The 23,570-nt window shown below is 46.6% G+C and overlaps 1 protein-coding gene across 3 annotated transcripts in view; it reads right to left on the bottom strand.

Annotated features, from left to right (window-relative positions):
- LOC140199932 (protocadherin-16-like) overlaps nucleotides 1–23,570 on the bottom strand; it is a 454,953-nt gene that overhangs the window by 177,843 nt on the left and 253,540 nt on the right. For all 3 annotated transcript variants that reach the window (XM_072262411.1, XM_072262410.1, XM_072262409.1), the window contains 2 exons: nucleotides 16,818–17,006; nucleotides 11,034–11,265 (listed from right to left, as the gene is read on the bottom strand). In XM_072262411.1, coding sequence (XP_072118512.1) covers nucleotides 11,034–11,265; nucleotides 16,818–17,006 — 421 coding nt within the window. The remainder of the gene's footprint in view (nucleotides 1–11,033; nucleotides 11,266–16,817; nucleotides 17,007–23,570) is intronic.

The following is a 23,570-nucleotide window of genomic DNA, read 5'->3' as shown; positions in this document are numbered from 1 at the left end:
CCACGGTTGTGTCATCTTTCCTTTAGAATACACCAGACCAATGCAGTTTTCAAGGCAAAGCTTGCAGAAAATGCAAAAACGTAGGAACAAAGAGCATGTCAGGCAGACAAAATGGACTGCACAGGGAAGAGAAAGAGATAAAAAGTCAAATTGCAGTTTCAAACAGAGCACTTATAGAAACATAGAAAACCTACAGCACAATACAGGCCCTTTGGCCCACAAAGTTGTGCCGAACATGTCCCCACCGTAGAAATTACTAGGATTACCCATAGCTCTCTATTTTTCTAAGCTCCATGTACCTATCCAAAAGTCTCTTAAAAGACCCTATCGTATCTGCCTCCACCACCATTGCCGGCAGCCCATTCCACACACTCACTACTCTCTGCATAAAAAACTTACCCCTGACATCTCCTCTGTACCTACTCCTCAGCACCTCAAACCTGTGTCCTCTTGTGGCAACCATTTCAGCCCTGGGAAAAAGCCTCTGACTATCCACATGATCAATGCCTCTCATCATCTTATCTGCATGCTTTTGATAAAAAGTCTGATAATGCTGAGAATGACACAAGACTGCATTGCCTTGAGAGTTATAATGTGAAAACTAACAATAGCCAAGCAATATGGCTTACACCAGCAGTGAACAGCAAATTAATTAAAATGGAATTAGATACAGATTCAATTGTTTCAGTTGTTGCATAAAGTGTGTTTGAATGCCATTTCAAAGATTCTGAACTGAAGCCTGCAGATATCCAACTAAGAACTTATACTGGAGAAAAGATAACTCCTGTGGGAATAACCTTTGTTACAGTGAAATACAACAACCAACAAGCCACATTCAACTTGTACTGTATGTTGCAAAAACAGGAGGGCCAGCATTGTGGGTTCATGATTGGCTGAGTCAACTACAGCTTGATTAGAGATTCATCCAGTATTTGCATGTCACATCCCCTACAACAGAGTCAAATAAAAACAAATTAAGTAAAGTATTGGGTGAGGCCACAACAGTGTTCAAGGATGGCATTCAAAAACTCAAACATATCAAAGGTAAGATAGTGTTAAATGAAAATGCCATATCCAAGTTTTACAAAGCCCATCCAGTTCTTTATACAGTACCATCTATGATAAAGTAGCCAGTGAGCCAGATTGCATGGAGGCTGTAGGGGTTCTTTCCAAGGTTGAATGAAGCCAATGGGCAACACCAGTGGTCCCAGTAGGAAGAACAATGGGTCTGTTAGGATCTGTAGTAATTTTAAGGTCATCATCAACACAGTATTGATCAATGCCCTCTGCCCAGGGTAGAGGATATTTCTCTACCTTTCTGGAAGAAAATACTTCAGCAAAGTGGACTTAGCTGAGGACTACCCACAGATGGAGGTAGAAGAAGAATCCAAAGTGTTTCTCACCATAATCACTCACAAAGACTTTACCATTGTAATAGGTTTATTTTTGGAGTAGCATCTGCACCTGCTGTCTGGCAGAAAGCTACAGACCAGATGCTACATTACTGTCCAGACAATCAGTGTTGCCTGGATGACAGCATTATTACTGGTAAAGATGACGAGAACATCTCCAAGATGACAAGAACATCTCCAAGATCTCAGGACAGTTCTAAAAAGGTTAGAAGATTATGGGCTCAGAACACAATGCAACAGGTATGAATTCTTTAAACCGAGCAACACTTATTGTGGTCACACTATTGATGCACAAGAATTACACAAATGTACTAAGAAAATTCAAGCAGTGGTGGATGCCCCAAGGACAAAGGATGTGTTGCAGTTGCCATCCTTTTCATGATTTGTCAATTACTATAACAGGTTCCTGCAAGCCTGGCTACTGTGCTCCACCCCTTGAAATTATTATGACAGATTGGGAAGAAATGGCAATGAACAAAGCAGTGTGAGATGGCTTTCAAAAAGGTAAAGGAAATGGTGATGCCAGACACTGTATTCACACATTAAGCTCCACATCGTCCAGTGAAGTTTGCCTATGTTGCCTCGCCTTTTGGCATAGGTACAGTTATATCACATGATATAAAGCCCCATAACCTTTGCATCATGTTCCCTTGCTGCTGCAGGGATAAAACATTTCAACCAATACTTCCATGGGAGAGAGTTTACCTCATTAATGATCATCAATCACAAGTGTCCATTTTCAGTCCACAGGAGGTGTTCCACTAACAGCAGCATCACAAATGCAGGGAGGGGCTCTGTTTCTTGGAGGACTCAATTACAAAATTGAGTTCAAGAGGAAAGGCAATCAAGGAAATATTGATCAATTGTCCTGTTTACCCTTGGAAAAGGAGGTACCTGAAAAATTTGCAAAAGAGGACACTCCTCTTGATGTATTTTCCCAAATACAAATCAAAAGTCTGCCTATTATGGCAGAGATGATCCAAATGGAAACAAGAAAAGACCCCACATTGTCTCAGGTCTGCATGTGCTGAAATGTGCAGCAGAAATTCCAGTTTCAGCATTTTTACCAGAGTTGGGATAAACTTGCCCTTGACAGGGCTTGCCTTATGTTGGGATTGAGAACTGTTGTGCCATCCAAGCTGAGAGCTAAGGTGTTGGAGGAGATACATGCTGATCACCTAGGTGTGGCCAAAATGAAAGCACTGGCTTGAAGCTTTAATTGGTGGCCTGGGATAGATCAGTCAATTGAGCGGCTTGCCTTGCACTGTTTGAGATGCCAAAATGCCCAGAAGAAGGGTGTCCCAAGCTGTCAGAACCACTTCCTGCTGTCCCAGAGTCAACTCCTACAACCACCATGGTGTAGGCCCAGAGCTTGAGATCGTTGCGCAGACTGTATCGCCTGCCAAGCAGATTGATCCCCTTATCAGGAAAGACGCTACCCCACAAGAGTAAGAATTCCTCCACAGTGATTATCCTTGGGGCCGAATAGAACAATTAAAATTACTATGCTGTGAAGGTCTGTATATAATAGTTCTATTATATAGTATACTGTTTAGCCTCTCCAAAAGTAAAAACGATTACATGCATCTCCCATTTCCTTTCAATTACTTTTATGTTTTGGAGTTACAAACATACCAGGAAGTTACCAGAAGGAATTCTGAGGGACAGGATCTACCAGTACTTGGATAGATCAAATGTGATTAGGAGGAATCAACATGGATTTGTGCGAGGGAATTCATGCTTGAAGGACCTTTTAGAGCTTTTCAAAAGGGAGGAGAGCATAGAGCTGTGGAGCAGGGTGAGTGAGTTCCTTCATGATGCTACGGGTCCTTTTCTGGCACTTTTCTGTACTTGTATCTTTGATGGTGGGTGGGCTGGAGCTGGTGATGTGTTGGCAGTTTTCACTACCGGCTGTAGAACCTTCCTGTCCGCCGTGCTACAGTTTCCGGACCCTGCAGTGATGCAGCTCTCTACTGCACTTCTGTGGGTGGAGCTTAGGAAAAATGATGGTGCCTCACGGTGACTCCCTTGCTTACATCTTCGAAAACAGCTCTATTCCTACCTTTAATATCTTTATTTTTTTTCCTTTCAGGGTTCTTTTGAAGACCTTGACCTGGAGTTACACGCAGGCTTCGGTTCTTTGCGGAAATGGGACCCATTCTTGGGGTTCCACGACTGGCTGCTATTCGACATGCTAAGGATTTGGCCTGAGAATCTCGATCACGTTTGGAAGCCTAAGATCTCGTGTGTCGTCGGGGAGGCCTGAAAATCTTTCGCTGTGGGCCCGAAGACCTGAGGTCTTTGCGATCTTCGGACACAGAGCTCAAAAAATGCAACAAAATGGACTTTTAAGATCATAAACCAGCGGGTTGTTGTTATGTCTCCTGCCCGCTATGAAAATGGGGGACACCTTCCTCTCCTTTGCCAGGGAAAGAGAGAAGCTGTGGGTTGTTGAATTTAGATGAAATGCGAAGCCTTTGAGGTAACTGCAAGGTCTGTGTCTTTGCTATTGCTTAGCACACGCTTGGGCTCGAGGATTGTATTGACGCAAACACGAGGAATTCTGCAGCTGCTAGAAATTCAAGCAACACACATCAAAGTTGCTGGTGAACGCAGCAGGCCAGGCAGCATCTCTAGGAAGAGGTACAGTCGACGTTTCAGGCCGAGACCCTTCGTCAGAACTAACTGAAAGAAGAGCTAGTAAGAGATTTGAAAGTGGGAAGGGGAGGGGGAGATCCGAAATGATAGGAGAAGACAGGAGGGGGAGGGATGGAGCCAAGAGCTGGACAGTTGATTGGCAAAAGGGATACGAGAGGATCATGGGACAGGAGGCCCAGGGAGAAAGAAAAGGGGGAGAGGGTAAAAACCCAGAGGATGGGCAAGGGGTATAGTCAGAGGGACAGAGGGAGAAAAAGGAGAGAGAGAAAAAGAACGTGTGTATATAAATAAATAATGGATGGGGTACAAGGGGGAGGTGCGGCATTAGTGGAAGTTTGAGAAGTCAATGTTCATGCCATCAGGTTAGTCATAGTAGTCATAGTCATACTTTATTGATCCCGGGGGAAATTGGTTTGAGGTTGGAGGCTACCCAGACGGAATATGAACTGTTGTTCCTCCAACCTGAGTGTGGCTTCATCTTCACAGTAGAGGAGACCATGGATAGACATATCAGAATGGGAATGGGACATGGAATTAAAATGTGTGGCCACTGGGAGATCCTGCTTTCCCTGGCGGACAGAGCGTAGGTGTTCAGCGAAACGATCTCCCAGTCTGTGTCGGGTGTCGCTAATATATAGAAGGCCACATTGGGAGCACCGGACGCAGTATATCACCCCAGCTGACTCACAGCTGAAGTGTCGTCTCACGTGGAAGGACTGTCTGGGGTCCTGAATGGTGGTAAGGGAGGAAGTGTAAGGGCATGTGTAGCACTTGTTCCGCTTACAAGGATAAGTGCCAGGAGGGAGATCGGTGGGGAGGGATCAGGGGGGACGAATGGACAAGAGAGTCACGTAGGGAGTGATTCCTGCAGAAAGCGGGGGGGGGGAGGGAAAGATGTACTTAGTGGTGGGATCCTGTTGGAGGTGGCGGAAGTTACGGAGAATAATATGTTGGACCTGGAGGCTGGTGGGGTGGTAGGTGAGGACAAGGGGAACCCTATTCCTAGTGGGGTGGCAGGAGGATGGAGTGAGAGCAGATGTGAGTGAAATGGGGGAGATGCGTTTGAGAGCAGAGTTGATGGTGGAGGAAGAGAAGCCCCTTTCTTTAAAAAAGGAGGACATCTCCCTCATCCTGGAATGAAAAGCCTCATCCTGAGAGCAGATGCAGTGGAGACGGAGGAATTGCGAGAAGGGGATGGCATTTTTGTAAGAGACAGGGTGAGAAGAGGAATAGTCCAGATATCTGTGAGAGTCAGTAGGCTTATATTAGACATCAGTAAATAAGCTGTCTCCGGAGATAGAGACAGAAAGATCTAGAAAGGGGAGGGAGGTGTCGGAAATGGACCAGGTAAACTTGAGGGCAGGGTGAAAGTTGGAGGCAAAGTTAATGAAGTCAACGAGCTCAGCATGCGTGCAGGAAGCAGTGCCAATGCAGTCATCGATGTAGCAAAGGAAAAGTGGGGGACAGATACCAGAATAGGTTTGGAACATAGGTTGTTCCACAAAGCCAACAAAAAGGCGGGCATAGCTAGGACCCATACAGGTGCCCATAGCTACACCTTTAGTTTGGAGGAAGTGGGAGGAGCCAAAGGAGAAATTATTAAGAGTAAGGACTAATTCCACTAGACGGAGCAGAATGATGGTAGAGGGGAATTGGTTAGGTCTGGAATTCAAAAAGAAGCAAAGAGCTTTGAGACCTTCCTGATGGGGGATGGAAGTATATAGGGACTGGACATCCATGGTGAAAATAAAGTGGTGGGGGCCAGGGAACTTAAAATCATCGAAAAGTTTAAGAGTGTGAGAAGTGTCACGAACATAGGTGGGAAGGGATTGAACAAGGGGGGATAAAACAGTGTCGAGGTGTGCAGAAATGAGTTCGGTGGGGCAGGAGCAAGCGGAGACAATAGGTCTACCAGAACAGGCAGGTTTGTGGATCTTGGGTAGGACGTAGAAATGCAGGGTGTAGGAACTTATAAGGTTGGTAGCAGTGGATGGGAGATCCCCTGAGTGGATAAAGACGGTGATGGTGCGGGAGACAATGGCCTGGTGCTCCTTAGTGGGGTCACGATCGAGGGATAAATAAGAGGAGGTATCCGCGAGTTGTCGCTGTGCCTCGGCAAGGTAGAAGTCAGTAAGCCAGACTACAACAGCACCCCCCTTATCGGCGGGTTTTATAGTAAGGTTAGGATTAGTGCGGAGGGAGTGGAGAGCAGAGCGTTCGGAAGGAGTGAGATGGAATGGGAACAAGGTGCGGTGAAGTCGAGACAGTTGATGTCCTGTTGGCAGTTAGCAATAAAGAGATCCAGAGCAGGCAGAAGACCAGAGCGGGGTGTCCATGAAGAGGAAGAGGGTTGAAGACGGGAGAAGGGGTCATCGGTGGGGGTGGGAGAGTCCTTGCCGAAGAAGTAGGCTCAGAGATGGAGCCGACGGAAGAAGAGTTCAGCGTCATGGCGAACGTGGAACTCGCTGAGGTGTGGGCGAATGGGGACAAAGGTGAGGCCCTTACTGAGGACAGAGCGCTCTACCTCAGACAGTTGAAGGTCGGAGGGAATGGTAAAGATCCGGCATGGATGAGAAGTGGGATCAGAGGGGGGAAGGGGGAGGCTGGGGGTGTCAGTGGAGAGGGGAGGGCTGGGGTGATAGGAAGATGGAGCCTCTGAGGGCCCAGGAACCTGACGGTGGGATCTAAGGGAGACGGGGTTGCAGAGTGGTGACACTTCTCACGCTTTTAAACTTTTCGATGATTTTAAGTTCCCTGGCCCCCACCGCTTTATTTTCACCATGAATGTCCAGTCCCTACATACTTCCATCCCCCATCAGGAAAGTCTCAAAGCTCTTCTCTTCTTTTTGGATTCCAGACCTAACCAGTTCCCCTCTACCACCACTCTGCTCCGTCTAGCAGAATTGGTCCATACTCTTAATAATTTCTCCTTTGGCTCCTCCCACTTCCTCCAAACTAAAGGCGTAGCCATGGGCACCCGTATGGGTCCTAGTTATGCCAGCCTTTTTGTTGGCTTTGTGGAACAATCTATGTTCCGTGCCTATTCTAGTATCTGTCCCCCACTTTTCCTTCGCTACATCGACAACTGCATTGGCGCTGCTTCCTGCACGCTTGCTGAGCTTGTTGACTTCATTAATTTTGCCTCCAACTTTCACTCAGCCCTCAAGTTTACCTGGCCCATTTCTGACACCTCCCTCCCCTTTCTAGATCTTTCTGTCTCTATCTCTGGAGACAGCTTATCTACTGATGTCTACTATAAGCCTACTGACTCTCACAGCTATCTGGACTATTCCTCTTCTCACCCTGTCTCTTGCAAAAATGCCATTCCCTTCTCGCAATTCCTCCGTCTCTACCGCATCTGCTCTCAGGATGAGGTTTTTCATTCCAGGACGAGGGAGATGTCCTCCTTTTTTAAAGAAAGGAGCTTCCCTCCCTCCACCATCAACTCTGCTCTCAAACGTATCTCCCCCATTTCACTCACATCTGCTCTCACTCCATCCTCCCGCCACCCCACTAGGAATAGGGTTCCCCTTGTCCTCACCTACCACCCCACCAGCCTCCGGGTCCAACATATTATTCTCCGTAATTTCCGCCACTCCAACGGGATCCCACCATGAAGCACATCTTTCCCTCCCCCACCTCTCTGCTTTCTGCAGGGATCGCTCCCTACACAACTCCCTTGTCCATTCGTCCCCCCCCATCCCTCCCCACCGATCTCCCTCCTGGCACTTATCCTTGTAAGCGGAACAAGTGCTACACATGCCCTTACACTTCCTCCCTTACCACCATTCAGGGCCCTGGACAGTCCTTCCGGGTGAGGCGACACTTCACCTGTGAGTCGGCTGGGGTGATATACTGTGTTCGGTGCTCCCGATGTGGCCTTCTATATATTGGCGAGACCTGACACAGACTGGGAGATCGTTTCACTGAACACTTACGCTCTGACCACCAGGGAAAGCAGGATCTCCCAGTGGCCACACATTTTAATTCCACGTCCCATTCCCACTCTGATATGTCTATCCACGGCCTCCTCTACTGTAAAGATGAAGCCACACTCAGGTTGGAGGAGCAACACCTTATATTCCGTCTGGGTAGCCTCCAACCTGATGGCATGAACATTGACTTCTCAAGCTTCCACTAATGCCCCACCTCCCCATTGTACCCCATCCATTATTTATTTATATACACACGTTCTTTTTCTCTCTCTCCTTTTTCTCCCTCTGTCCATCCCTTGCCCATTACTCCCTTTACTCCTTGCCCATCCTCTGGGTTTTTTCCCCCCTCCCCCTTTTCCTTCTCCCTGGGCCTCCTGTCCCATGATCCTCTCATATCCCTTTTGCCAATCAACCGTCCAGCTCTTGGCTCCATCCGCCCCCCCTCCTGTCTTCTCCTATCATATTGGATCTCCCCCTCCCCGTCCCACTTTCAAATCTCTTACTAACTCTTCCTTCAGTTAGTCCTGACGTAGGGTCTCAGCCCAAAACGTCGACTGTACCTCTTCCTAGAGATGCTGCCTGGCCTGCTGCGTTCACCAGCAAGTTTGATGTGTGGTGATTGTATTAATGCGCGTTTAATTTTGCTGGTTGGGGGAGGGGGGATTGCCGCTTACGCGTGGGAGGGGGGAGCTGGCGGGGGGTACTTTGGGGTTCTCACGTTTAACTGTCATTTATTCTTTGGGCACTTCTCTGTTTTCGTGGCTGATTTGCAAAGAAAAATCATTTCAGGATGTATATTGTATACATTTCTCTGACATTAAACTTGACCTTTGACCCTTTGAAGTGAGTGTAGACGTGAGGTTGCACTTGGAGTACAGTATACGGGTTTGGTCATTCTGTTATAGGAAAGATGTAGTTAAACTGGAAAGAATGCAGAGGGGATTTAAGAGGATGTTCCCAGGACTAGCGAGGCTGAGATATATAGAGAGGCTGGCTAAGCTAGGTGTTTATTCCTGAGGACATAGGAGAAAGAGGGAGCAACGTGTTTAAAAATGTTTAAAAATATGAGCGGTATAGGTAAGGAGTGGGGTAACATTTTTACCTTAAGGTGGGGAGAACTAGGGGCCATAGATTTAGGGTGAAAGAGAAAATATTTAAAGGGAACCTGAGGGGAAACTTTTTCATGCTGAGGGTGAAGAGTATATGGAACAAGCTGCCAGAGGAAGTGGTTGAGGCGGGAATGATACTATCATTCAAGAAGCTACATGGAGGAGTGGAGCGTGGAGGGAAATTGGACTAGCTGGGTGGACACTGTGGTCAGCATGGACTGGCTGGGCCGAAGGGCTTGTGCCACTGCTCTATTACTTTATGCCTTGATGACTGTAATGGTAAATGCGGTTGTGGGGTGCGTGAACAACTAACTTTCACTCCTCCTACATTCAAACACACTCTGGTCCATGCAGGCAGAAGGGGCAGAGTCGCAAGTTGGGATCTCATGCTAATATTGTTTACAAGTCCATACTTCCTGATATATTTTTAAAAGTTTTAATCTGCTATTATAGGAAGAGGAAGAGGAAAGCGGAGATGAGACCAACAATTAATGGTACGTACAGCATGCATTCTCAGAGATGTGTATCTAGCACTTCAACCAGACAACAGCCAAGACATTGTGGATCTGAATTTAGTAAACTGACTCCTTTGGCCAGAGCTGAACAGTATGAGCTCTCCCCTCCCCTGACTACTGGGCAGGGTGAAGGTACCCAGCAATCTGAACCCTCGCACTACTGTCCCTAGGCAGCATGATGGTATCCAAGAGCCTACTGTACTCCCACTACTGCCCCTGGGCAGAGTGAGGGTATCCAGATATATGCAGTCTCCTCCACTACTGCCCTTAGGCAGAGTGAGGGCACTCAGATACCCACCTGCCACTGCCCCTGGGCATGGTCAGGGCATCCAGATAACTACTGTCCCTGGGCAGGGTGAGAGTACCCAGATACCCACTATTCCCCACCTACTGTCTCTGGACAGGGCGAGGAAATCCAGGAACCCACTGTTCACTCACTACAGCCCCCGATCAGGATAAGGGTATCCAGAAATCCAGTGTTCACCCACTACTGCCCCTGGACAGGATTAGCGTACCCAGATATCCAGTGTTCACCCACTACTGCCCCTGGACAGGATTAGGGTACCCAGATATTCACTGTTCACCCACTACTGCCCCTGAGCAGGGCGAGGATACTGAGATACCTTTTGCCTAGGGTGAGGATACCCAGATACCTGCCTCCCACTACTGGCCTAGGATAAGGTGAGGATACCCAGATACCTGCTGACCCTGGCCAGGAAAAACCTTTATCTTTACCTCCTTGGTCCCCCTCCATGAAACTGAATGAAGCAGAGTTAAACTTTCCTGACTCACCCTTGCAGACCCAGGCAGGGTTATGGTTCTATCGGAAGCGGAGGCTTGGATAAATTCTCCAAGACACAAACCTCAGCTGTGAGGGGCTGTGAATGCACCTGATATCTCAGCATTATCTACTGATGTCAGGAAGTGTAAAGCAATAGCACTGTGTCAGACTCCCGGATTGGGAGAATGTCGTCAACATCTTGTTCAGAATTGGGTGGGAAACTGAGCAAAACAATGAGCTGCTCACAGCTGCCTCAAGGAGGCAGGAAATTCTCAGAGTGCAGGAAACTACTTGACGAATACAATGAAACTCGTCAAGGGTACTCTGGGGAAAGACTGGCTCTGAGCTCACTCCAATGAAGCAGCCAAGTGAGCTGTAGATTAGTGACCAGGAAGCAGCCAAAGGCTCACTCCCAGTTCCTGCCTGAGATCCTTGCGTCAGGTATTCCAGGGATCCGCTGTGGCCCAGATCGTGGGGAGATCCCCTAATTTCCCAATTACATGCTGGCAGGGGACAGGACACTGCCCTTGTCACAAAAACCATGCTGACTGAGCAAGTGACCAGTCCCATTGACCAGCAGATCCAAGGCCGCTTCCATGGTGTCACGCTGTGCTGACACTTACCTGTGTCTCTGTCGAGGGTGAACAGGGGAGGCAAGTTGCCTGCAACAATCTGATACGTCAGCTTTCCATTCCGTCCTCCATCCTTGTCTAGAGCAAAGACTTTGAGCACCACTGTTCCCGGCAGACTCTGGGTGCTGAGGCTTGCTGCATACTGCACGGGGTAGAACACTGGCCTGTTGTCATTGATATCATCCAGGTAAACTTTGACATAGGCCATGGAGTTCAGGCCACCCTGAAGGAGAGAGCGAGGAGCATAGTTAACATCTAACAATCTCTGAGAGGCCTTTCCCTCCTGTGACTACTCTGCATTGCAGGGGGATGGACAGAATGGTGAAACGTAACTGGTTGACAAAGTTACCACGGCAAAACCCCAGGATTTCTGTGGAGAGCAGAGCAGTCTGCACAGATCCAAGGTCAGTAGGTCCCATCTGATGTGTGGGAGCATCTCAAGGCCACTGGAATTAAACTCCTCTTCATCCATCACTGGGCTGTCTGGCAGGCCTATCATTTGAGTTATCAGAGGGCCAATCGCAAAGCGTCAGCAATTTTAAGTCTACAATAGCCTGATCTGATGGTCAGTTGACATTGAAGGGTACAGGTGGCCCCTGTTTTCCGAATGTTCACTTTATGACACCTCGCTGTTACGAAAGACAATAGACAATAGGTGCAGGAATAGGCCATTTGGCCCTTCAAGCCAGCACCGCCATTCACTGTGATCATGGCTGATCATCCACAATCAGTATCCAGTTCCTGCCTTATCCCCATAACCTTTGATTCCGCTATCTTTAAGAGCTCTATCCATCTCCTTCTTGAAAGCATCCAGAGACTTGGCCTCCACAGCCTTCTGGGGCAGAGCATTCCATATATCCACCACTCTCTGGGTGAAAAAGTTTTTCCTCAACTCCATTCTAAATAGCCTACCCCTTATTCTTAAGCTGTGGCCTCTGGTTCTGGACTCACCCATCAGCGGGAACATGCTTCCTGCCTCCAGCGTGTCCAATCCCTTAATAATCTTACATGTTTCAATAAGATCCCCTCTCAGCCTTCTAAATTCCAGAGTATACAAGCCCAGTCGCTCCAATCTTTCGACATATGACAGTCCCGCCATCCCAGGAATTAACCTTGTTAACCTACGCTGCACCCCCTCAATAGCAAGAATGTTCTTCCTCAAATTTGGAGACCAAAACTGCACACGGTACTCCAGATGTGGTCTCACCAGGGCCCTGTACAGCTGCAGAAGGACCTCTTTGCTCTTATACTCAATTCCCCTTGTTATGAAGGCCAGCATGCCATTAGCTTTCTTCACTGCCTGCTATATTTGCATGCTTGCTTTCAGTGACTGATGTACAAGAACACCTAGATCTCGTTGTGCTTCCCCTTTTCCTAACTTGACTCCATTTAGATAATAATCTGCCTTCCTCTTCTTACCACCAAAGTGGATTACCTCACATTTATCCACATTAAACTGCATCTGCCATGCATCTGCCCACTTACCCAGCCTGTCCAAGTCACCCTGCATTCTCATAACATCCTCCTCACGTTTCACACTGCCACCCAGCTTTGTGTCATCGGCAAATTTGCTAATGTTGCACTTGACAAGGTTCCACACAGTAGGCTTATTCAGAAAGTTAGAAGGCATGGGATCCAGGGAAGTTTGGCCAGGTGGATTCAGAATTTGCTTGCCTGCAGAAGGCAGAGGAAGGAGGGAGTACATTCAGATTGGAGGATTGTGGCTAGTGGTGTCCCACAAGGATCTGTTCTGAGACCTCTACTTTTCATGATTTTAATTAATGACCTGGATGTGGGAGTAGAAGGGTGGGTTGGCAAGTTTGCAGACGACACAAAGGTTGGTGGTGTTGTAGATAGTGTAGAGGATTGTCAAAGATTGCAGAGAGACATTGATAGGATGCAGAAGTGGGCTGAGAAGTGGCAGATGGAGTTCAGCCCGGAGAAGTGTGAGGTGGTACACCTTGGAAGAACAAACTCCAAGGCAGAATACAAAGTAAATGGCAGGATACTTGGTAGTGTGGAGGAGCAGAGGGATCTCAGGGTACATGTCCACAGATCCCTGAAAGTTGCCTCACAGGTGGATAGGGTAGTTAAGAAAGCTTATAGGGTGTTAGCTTTCATAAGTCAAGAGATAGAGTTTAAGAGTTGCGATGATGCAGCTCTGTAAAACTCTGGTTAGGCCACACTTGGATTACTGTGTCCAGTTCTGGTCACCTCACTATAGGAAGAATGTGGAAGCATTGGAAAGGGTACAGAGGATATTTACCAGGATGCTGCCTGGTTTAGAAAGTATGCATTATGATCAGCGATTAAGGGAGCTAGGGCTTTGCTGTTTGGAGAGAAGGAGGATGAGGGGAGACATGATAGAGGTGTTCAAGATAATAAGAGGAATAGATAGAGTGGATAGCCAGCGCCTCTTCCCCAGGGCGCCACTGCTCAATACAAGAGGACATGGCTTTAAGGTAAGGGGTGGGAAGTTCAAGGGGGATATTAGAGGAAGGTTTTTTACTCAGAGAGTGGTTGGTGCGTGGAATGCACTGCCTGAGTCAGTGGTGGAGGCAGATACACTAGTGAAGTTTAAGAGACTACTAGAAAGGTATATGGAGGAATTTAAGATGGGGGGGGCAGGGTTTGAGGGTCGGCACAGCATTGTGGGCCGAAGGGCCTGTACTATGCTGTACTATTCTACGTTCTATGTTAATGTTACTTTTAATTCCCTCATCTAAATCATTAATATATATTGTAAACAGCTGCGGTCCCAGCACTGAACCCTGCGGTACCCCACTGGTCGCCGGCTGCCATTCCAAAAGGGACCCGTTAATCACTACTCTTTGTTTTCTGTCAGCCAGCCAATTTTCGATCCATGTCAGTACTCTTCCCCCAATACCATGTGCCCTAATTTTGCCCACTAATCTCCTATGTGGGACTTTATCAAAGGCTTTCTGAAAGTCCAGGTACACTACATCCACTGGCTCTCCCTTGTCAATTTTCATAGTTACATCTTCCAAAAATTCCAGAAGATTAGTGAAGCACGACTTCCCCTTTGTAAATCCATGCTGACTCGGACCGATCCTGTTACTGCTATCCAGATGTGTCGTAATTTCGTCTTTTATAATTGACTCCAGCATCTTTCACATCACCGACGTCAGGCTAACTGGTCTATAATTCCCTGTTTTCTCTCTTCCTCCCTTCTTGAAGAGAGGGACAACATTACCCACCCTCCAATCCACAGGAACTGATCCTGAATCCATAGAACATTGGAAAATGATTACCAGTGTGTCCACGATTTCTAAAGCCACCTCCTTAAGTACTCTGGGATGCAGACCATCAGGTCCCGGGGACTTATCAGCTTTCAGACCCAACAGTTTATCCAACAACATTTCCTGCCTAATATAAATTTCCTTCAGTTCATCCATTACCCTAGGTCCTTTGGCCACTATTACATCTGGGAGATGGTTTGTGTCTTCCCTAGTGAAGACAGATCCAAAGTACCTGTTCAACTCATCTGCCATTTCCTTGTTCCCCATAATAAATTCACCCGTTTCTGTCTTCAAGGGCCCAATTTTGGTCTTAACTAGTTTTTTCCTTTTCACATACCTAAAGAAGATTTTACTATCCTCCTTTATATCCTTGGCTAGTTTACCTTCATACCTCATTTTTTCTCCGCGTATTGCCTTGTTAGTTACCTTCTGTTGCTCTTTGAAAGTTTCCCAATCCTCCGGCTTTCCACTCTTCTTTGCTATGTTATACTTCTTCTCTTTTATTTTTATACTGTCCATTACTGCCCTTGTCAGCCACGGCCTCCCCTTACTCCCCTTAGGATCTTTCTTCCTCTTTGGAATGAACTGATCCTGCACCTTCTGCATTACTCTCAGAAACACTTACCATTGTTGTTCCACTGTCATCCCCGCTAGGGTATTGTTCCATTGAACTTTGGCCAGCTCCTCCCTCATAGCACCATAGTTCTCTTTGTTCAACTGTAATACTGACACTTCTGAATTTCCCTTCTCCCTCTCAAATTGTAGATTAAAACTTATCATATTATGGTCACTACCTCGTAATGGCTCCTTTACCTCAAGGTCCCTGATCAAATCCGGTTCATTGCACAACACTAAATCTAGAATTGCGTTCTCTCTGGTAGGCTCCAGTACAAGCTGTTCTAAGAATCCATCTCGGAGGCACTCCACAAACTCCCTTTCTTGGCGTCCAGTACCAACCTGATTCCTCAGTCTACCTGCATGTTGAAATCCCCTATAACAACTGTAGCATTACCTTTGCGACATGCCAATTTTAACTCTTGATTCAACTTACACCCTACATCCAGACAACTGTTTGGGGGCCTGTAGATAACTTCCATTAAGGTCTTTCTACCCTTAGAATTTCTCAGTTCAATCCATACTGACTCTACGTCTCCTGATTCTATGTCCCTCCTCGCGAGGTACTGAATATCATTCCTCACCAACAGAGCCACCCCACCCCCTCTGCCCATCAGTCTGTCCTTTCGATAGGACGTATACCCTTGATTACATTAGTTACCTGTTTTCGTTAACAGAAGGTGTTTTCACTGTTACGAAAAAAGGCAGCGTGCGCCCGAACATATAAAAGCAAGGAGATAATGCTGAGACTTTATAAGATACTAGTCAGGCTGCACTTGGAGTATTGTCAACAGTTTTGGGCTCCATGTCTCAGAAAGGATGCATTGTCATTGGAGAGAGTCCAGAGGAGGTTCATGAGCATGATTCCAGGAATTGAGGTGTTAATGTATGAAGAGGGTTTGGCAGTTTTGGGCCTGTACTCACTGGAATTTAGAAGAATGTGGGGGGATCTCATTGAAACCTACCAAATGTTGAAAGAACTAGATAAGGTAGATGTAGAGAGAATGTTTCCTATGGTGGAGGTATCCAAAACTGAGGGCACAGCCTCAAAACTGAGGGATGACCTTTTAGAACAGAGGTAAGGAGGATTTTTTTTTTTAGCCAGAGAGTAGTGAATCTGTGGAATGCTCTGCCACAGACTATGGTGGAGGTCAATTCCATAGGTATATTTAAAGTGGAATTTGATAGTTTCCTGATTGGTCAGATCATCAAAGAATATGGCAATAAGGCAGGTGTTTGGGGTTGAGTGGGATCTGGTATCAGCCATGATGGAATGGCAGAACAGACTTGATGGACTGAATGGCCTAATTGTGCCCCTATGTCTTATGGTCTTATTAGCTATCCTCCAAACCTCTGGTACCTCACCTGTTTCTAAGGATGAGTTAACTATCTCTTCTTGGGCTCCTGCAACTCCTGCAACTGCTGCACTTGCCTCCCACAGGGTACGAGGGAACAACTTGTCAGGCCCTAGGGATTTATCCACCCTAATTTTCCTCAAGAAAATAAACATCTCCTCCTCTGTAACCTGTATAGGGTTCATGAACCCATTGCTGCTTTGTCTCACTTCTGTAGACTCTGTGTCTGTCTCCAGAGTAAACACAGATACAGTAAATGATTTTTTAGAAATTACCCTGTATGCTTTACACCTACAGAAGAGAACAGGCAGATTTTCCCTTCAAAAAGCATTGTGATCAATAGTGCAATCCATCCTTAGTACCACCCTCTCTCTGTATTGTTCCTCCCAACAGCAGAGCATTGCCACAAAGACTTTTTCAGAATACACATCACGGACTTTGTACTCATGATTTTCTGATTTGGAGTGTACAGGTTGTCCACAACCAGGTCTGCATTCACTGCATTTACATGGTACTGAGACACGGAGGCCGGTGAAGATCCTTACCCCATCAACAGCGGTCACTGTGAATTCATAGTGGTCAGGCTCATCGTCCCTGTCTAAGGCTCCTGAGGTGCAGATTTGACCTGTGTGTTGGTCGATGGTGAACTGAGTAGGTGGCAAGCTGCCAATTCCAGAACCAATGGAATACGTAACACTTCCAAAACTTCCACTGTCAGCATCGGTGGCAGAGATCTGTGGAGAAAAAAGGATCAAGAATATGACCGTCTCAAATGTGTGATAGGAAACTTATTGGACTCTGACACTTGGATTCTTGCTTTGTCAGCAGAAGAGTGTGCAGGATCTGGAGGTACAGTGGGACTTAGCCCAACAGCTCATGAGCATTACAGTATAGAGTCTTAGAACACCAGACAGAAACAGGCCCTTTTTGGCCCATTGATTCCATGCTGAGCCATTAATCTGCCTTGTTCCATCAAGCAGAAATGCTGGTGTTGAGCCCACTCTCTGAAGTCACACTGAAGCATCGCAGAACAGAAACACAACTGCAAGTGTTTTGCCTTGGAAGTCTTTCTCTGCCCTGCCACCTCCAGAGAACACACACTCAGAAACTGCCAGATCATCATGAGTCCAAATGCTGTTAACTCAGTTTCAGAAGCATGTAATGTTTGTTTAATCAAATTACAACCAAACTATTTCCCAGAAAAAATACACAAAAACAGATTTTAATACTTGAGCTTTTGGACACACAAAATAATTCAGCTTTTCTCTCAACTCAAGGATATTTGCCTTGAGTTTCATGTGCAGCTCGCCTCATTGTCAGACCCTCAGATTCCATGCACACAGCAAGAATGGTGTAAAGGAAGATCTTTCTTTTGTTTAAGTCATATTTCAGAACCTGACCATCATTGAAAAACCACATCTATTGCCCACCCTTCTTTGTGTATGAGAAGGTGGAGGTTAGTCAGCTTATTGAACAACTGCAGCCCTTAGATCATAAGACTATAAGACATAGGAGCAGAATTAGGCCATTCAGCCCATCGAGTCTGCTCCACCATTCCATCATGGCTGATCCCGGATCTCACTCAAATCCATACACCTCCTTCTCGCCATATCCTTCGATGCCCTGACTGATCAGGAAATGACCAACTTCTCCTTAAATATACACATGGACTTAGCCTCCACCGCAGTCTGTGGCAGAGCATTCCACAGATTCACCACTCTCTGGCTCAAAAAATTCCTCCTTACCTCTGTTCTAAAGGGTCACTCTTCAATTTTGAGGCTGTCCCCTCTAGCTCTGAATGCCTCCACCATAGGAAACATCCTCTTCACATCCACTCTATCTAGTCCTTTTAACATTCGGTAGCTTCCAATGAGATCCTCCCGCATTCTTCTAAATTTCAATGAGTACAGGTGCAAAGCTACCAGACTCTCTCATATGTTAACCCCTTCATTCCTGGAATCATCCCCATGAACCTCCTCTGGACTCTCTCCAATGACAACACATTCTTCTGAGATATGGGCCCAATACTGTAGACAGTACTCCAAGTGCAGCCTGACAAATAGTCCACATGATTGTTCCTTTTACCAAAATGCATTATCATACATTTCCCAACACTGTATTCCATCTGTCACTTTTCTGCCACTCTTCCAATTTGTCTAAGTCCTACTGCAATCACATTGCTTCCTCAGCATTACCTACCCCTCCACCTATCATCGTATCATCCGCAAACGTTGCCAGCAAGCCATCAATTCCATTATCTAAATCATTGACAAACAAAGTGAAAAGCAGTGGTCCCAATACTGACCCCTGAGGAGCACCACTAGTCACCAGAAGCCACCCAGAAAAGTCCCCCTTTTACTCCCACTCACTGCCTCCTGCCTGTCAGCCATTCCATTATCCACACCAGTATCTTTCCTGTGACGCCATAGAATTTTATTTCACCAGCCCTTGTATGTCCCCTTAGGGAACAAAAGGGGAAATGTATTTGTGGAGCCAGAAGATATGAACATGATCTTCTCATTGTCATTCAACAGGATGTGGAGAGCTAGGGGGAATGGTACACTGATATTGTGCAGCATGCCTAATGGATGGGTCCCTGGGTGGGAAGCAAGGGAAGAGGTTGCTGAGGCTGTAATGGAGATTCCAGCATCCTGGTTAGCCATTGGTGAGGTACTGGAACACATGAGGTTAGCAAATATTGTTCCCTTTTCCAAACAGGGCAGCAGGGATAAGCTGGGAAACTATCGACTGGCACGCCTTATATTGAGAATGGGGAAATTGTTGGAAAAGATTCTAAGGGACAGGATTAATGTTCACCTGAAAAGGCAGGGGCTGATTAAGGGAGTCAAAATTATTTTCTCCAGGAGAAATCCTTCCTCATAAACCTGATTGATTTCATTGAGGAGGTAATTTTAATAAATGATGAAGATGGAGTGGTATACGTGGTTTAAGTAGACTTCAACAAGGATTTTGGCAAAGTCCTACATGATCAGTTAGTCCAGAAGGTTAAAGCACATAGGATCCATAATTGTCTTGGTGACGGAGGTGAAAATTAGTGGTGGATGGGTGTTTTTTTGACCACAAGACTGTAACCAGTAGTTTACTCCATTGACTAGTGCTGGAACCTTTGAAGTCTATATAGTTATATGATTTGGATGTGAGTGTACCTGGACTGATCACTAAGTTTGCTGATGATACACAATTTGGCAGAGTAGTCTACAGTGAAGAATGTTTTGAGAGAATGTGAAGAGACTTACAGTAACTCATCTGGAATATTGGAGCAAGCATTGGCAGGTGGAATTTAATCCAGACATGTGTAAGCTAATGCTGGCCATCTAACATTGGGTGGACATAGGTAAATGCAGGGTCCCAGGATTCCTCAGTCGTATTGATGTACAACAGAGTCTGGAGGGTGCAAACTCATAGTTCCCTGAAATTTCTATTTCGAGACATAGCACAGTAACAGGCCCTGCTGGCCCAACAGGCTGCACTGTCTACGTCCACCAATTCACCTATGAGCCCATACACCTTCCACCAATTCACCTACCAGCCCATACACCTTCCACCAACTCACCTACCAGCCCATACACCTTCCACCAACTCACCTACCAGCCCATACACCTTCCACCAACTCACCGACCAGCCTATACACCTTCCACCAACTCACCGACCAGCCCATACACCTTCCACCAATTCACCTACCAGCCCATACACCTTCCACCAACTCACCAACCAGCCTATACACCTTCCACCAGCTCACCTACCAGTCCATACACCTTCCACCAACTCACCTACCAGCCCATACACCTTCCATCAACTCACCGACCAGCCCATACACCTTCCATCAACTCACCGACCAGCCCATACACCTTTCACCAACTCACCGACTAGCCCATACACCTTTGGAATGTGGGAGTAAACCAGAGCACCTGGAAGATACACATGTGGTTACGAGGAGAGTGACCAACTCCTTACAGACAGTGGCAGGATACAGTGACATAGGTATATAGGGTGGTGAAGAGGGCACTTAATAAGCGTAGGGTCAGATATCAGGTACAGGTTTTATTCACAGGGAGTGGTGAGTGCATGGAACACACTGCTGGTGGTGGTAGTAGAGGCTGATACATTGGGGACATTAAGAAAATATTAGGCAGGCACATGGGTGATAGAAAAGTGGAGTGATATGTAGGACGGAAGGGTGAGATTGAACTTGTTGTAGGTTAAAATGTCAGCACATTTATCGGGTGGATCCCGATAAAGGGCTTTGGTCCAAAATATCAACTCCATATCTCCATAGATGCTGCCTGACCTGCTGAGTTCCTCCACAATTTTGTGTGCTCTCCTGGACCTGTACTGTTTTGTATTGTTCTATGTTCTATGCTCAATACAGTATTTCGTGCTCGGACATTCTAAAGGCCCAGTCAGCATTGGGAGCAGAGCACTTCGCCGAGGTTTCTCGCAGGTCAGCGAAGCTTATATGAAGGGAGAACTTTGTGGGTATTCGGACATTCTGGAGGCCCAATCAGCACTGGGAGCAGAGCATTGCAAAATGAATAAAAGTAAAGAAGGGGTAAGCAGGGCAGCCATTGTCAGGTCTTGGTTGCCCATTGTACAATGCAGGCAGGATGGCAGGGATGGCAGGTATGGCAGTGGTATGCTCCTCCTGTAGGATGTGGGAATTCATGGAACCTGATGGTCTCCCTGATGACCACATCTGCGGGAAGTGCAGCCAACTCCAGCTCCTGAAAGAACAGATTAAGGAGCTAGAGCTGGGGTTGGATGAACTTAGGATCATCTGGGAGGCAAAGCAACTGATAGACAAGACTTTTGAGCAGGTAGTTACACCCAGAGTGTGGAATTCAGAGAGTAGATGGGTGAACACTGAAGGAGGTAAAGGGAGAAGAAAGTCAGTGCAGGGTCCCCCTGTGGCCATTCCCCTCAGGAACAGGTATATACCTTTGGATACAGTATTGTAGAACATAGAACATAAAATAGTACAGCACATTACTGGCCCTTCGGCCCACAATGCTGTGCCAACCCTCAAACTCTGCCTCCCAGATAACCCTCCACCATAGATTCCTCCATATACCTGTCTAGTAGTCTCTTAAACTTCACTAGTGTATCTGCCTCCACCACTGACTCAGGCAGTGCATTCCACGCACCAACCACTCTTTGTGTAAAAAACCTTACTCTAATATCCCCCTTGAACTTCTCACCTCTTACCTTAAAGCCATGTCCCCTTGTATTAAGCAGTGGTGCCCTGGGGAAGAGACGCTGGCTATCCACTCTATCTATTCCTCTTAATATCTTGTATACCCCTATTATGTCTCCTCTCATCCTCCTTCTCTCCAAAGAGTAAAGCCCTAGCTCCCTTAATCTCTGATCATAATGCACACTCTCTAAACCAGGCAGCAGTCTGGTAGATCTCCTCTGTACCCTTTCCAATGCTTCCACATCCTTCCAATAGTGAGGCAACCAGAAGTGGACACAGTACTCCAAGTGTGGCCTAACCCGAGTTTTATAGAGCTGCATCATTACATCGCGACTCTGAAACTCTATCCCTCGACTTATGAAAGCTAACACCCCATAAGCTTTCTTAACTACTCTATCTACAGGTGAGGCAACTTTCCCGCATCTGTGGACACGTACCCCCAGATCCCTCTGCTCCTCCACACTACCAAGTATCCTGCCACTTACTTTGTACTCTGCCTTGGAATTTGTCCTTCCAAAGTGTACCGCCTCACACTTCTCCAGGTTGAACTTCATCTGCCACTTCTTAGCCCACTTCTGCATCCTATCAATGTCTCTCTGCAATCTTCGACAATCCTCTACACTATCCACAAAGCCACCAACCTTTGTGTCGTCTGCAAACTTGCCAACCCACCCTTCTACCCCCACACCCAGGTCGTTAATAAAAATCACGAAAAGCAGAGGTCCCAGAACCTTGTGGGACACCACTAGTCACAACCCTCTAATCTGAATGTACTCCTTCCACCACAACCCTCTGCTTTCTGCAGGCAAGCCAATTCTGAATCCACCTGGCTATACTTCCCTGGATCCCATGCCTTCTGACTTTCTGAATAAGCCTACTGTGTGGAACCTTGTCAAATGCCTTACTAAAATCCTTGTAGATCACATCCATTGCACTACCCTCATCTGTATGCCTTGTCACCTCCTCAAAGAACTCTATCAGGCTTGTTAGACATGATCTGCCCTTTACAAAGCCATGCTGACTGTCCCTGATCAGACCATGATTCTCTAAATGCCCCGAGATCCTCTCTCTAAGAATCTTTTCCAACAGCTTTCCCACCACAGATGTAAGGTTCACTAGTCTATAATTACCCGGACTATCCCTACTACCTTTTTTGAACAAGAGGACAACATTCGCCTCCCTCCAATCATCCGGTACCATTACCGTGGACAATGCGGACATGAAGATCCTAGCCAGAGGCTCAGTACTCTCTTCCCTCACCTTGTGGAGCAGCCTGGGGAATATTCCGTCAGGCCCCGGGGATTTATCTGTCCTAATTTATTTTAACAACTCCAACACCTTCTCTCCCTGAATATCAACATGCTCCAGAACATCAACCTCACTCATATTGTCCTCACCTTCATCAAGTTCCCTTTCATTGGTGAATACCGAAGAGAAGTATTCCTTGAGGACCTCACTCACTTCCACAGCCTCCAGGCTCATCTTCCCACCTTTATCTCTAATTGGTCCTACCTTCAATCTTGTCATCATTTTGTTCTTCACATAATTGAAGAATGCCTTGGGGTTTTCCTTTACCCTACTTGCCAAGGCCTTCTCATGCCCCCTTCTTGCTCTCCTCAGCCCCTTCTTAAGCTTCTTTCTTGCTACCCTATATTCCTCAATAGACCCACTTGATCCTTGCTTCCTAAACCTCATGTATGCTGCCTTCTTCCACCTGACTAGATTTTCCACCTCACTAGTCACCCATGGTTCCTTCACCCCACCCTTCTTTATCTTCCTCACCGGAACAAATTTATCCCTAACATCCAGCAAGAGATCCCTAAACATCGACCACATGTCCATAGTATATTTCCCTGCAAAAACATCATCCCAATTCACACCCGCAAGTTCTAGCCTTATAGCCTCATAATTTGCCCTTCCTCAATTAAAAATTTTCCTGTCCTCTCTGATTCTATCCTTTTTCATGATAATGTTAAAGGCCAGTGTGCAGTGGTCACTGTCCCCCAGAAGCCCACCCACTGAGAGATCTGTGACCTGACCCGGTTCGTTACCTAATACTATATGTATGGCATTCCCCCAGTCGGCC

Source organism: Mobula birostris, chromosome 7 (genome assembly GCF_030028105.1).
Source record: "Mobula birostris isolate sMobBir1 chromosome 7, sMobBir1.hap1, whole genome shotgun sequence".
In the NCBI taxonomy this organism is placed as follows: Eukaryota; Metazoa; Chordata; class Chondrichthyes; order Myliobatiformes; family Myliobatidae; genus Mobula; species Mobula birostris.
Note: the sequence above shows the minus strand (reverse complement) of the source record. Positions and strands in the feature narration are given on the sequence as shown.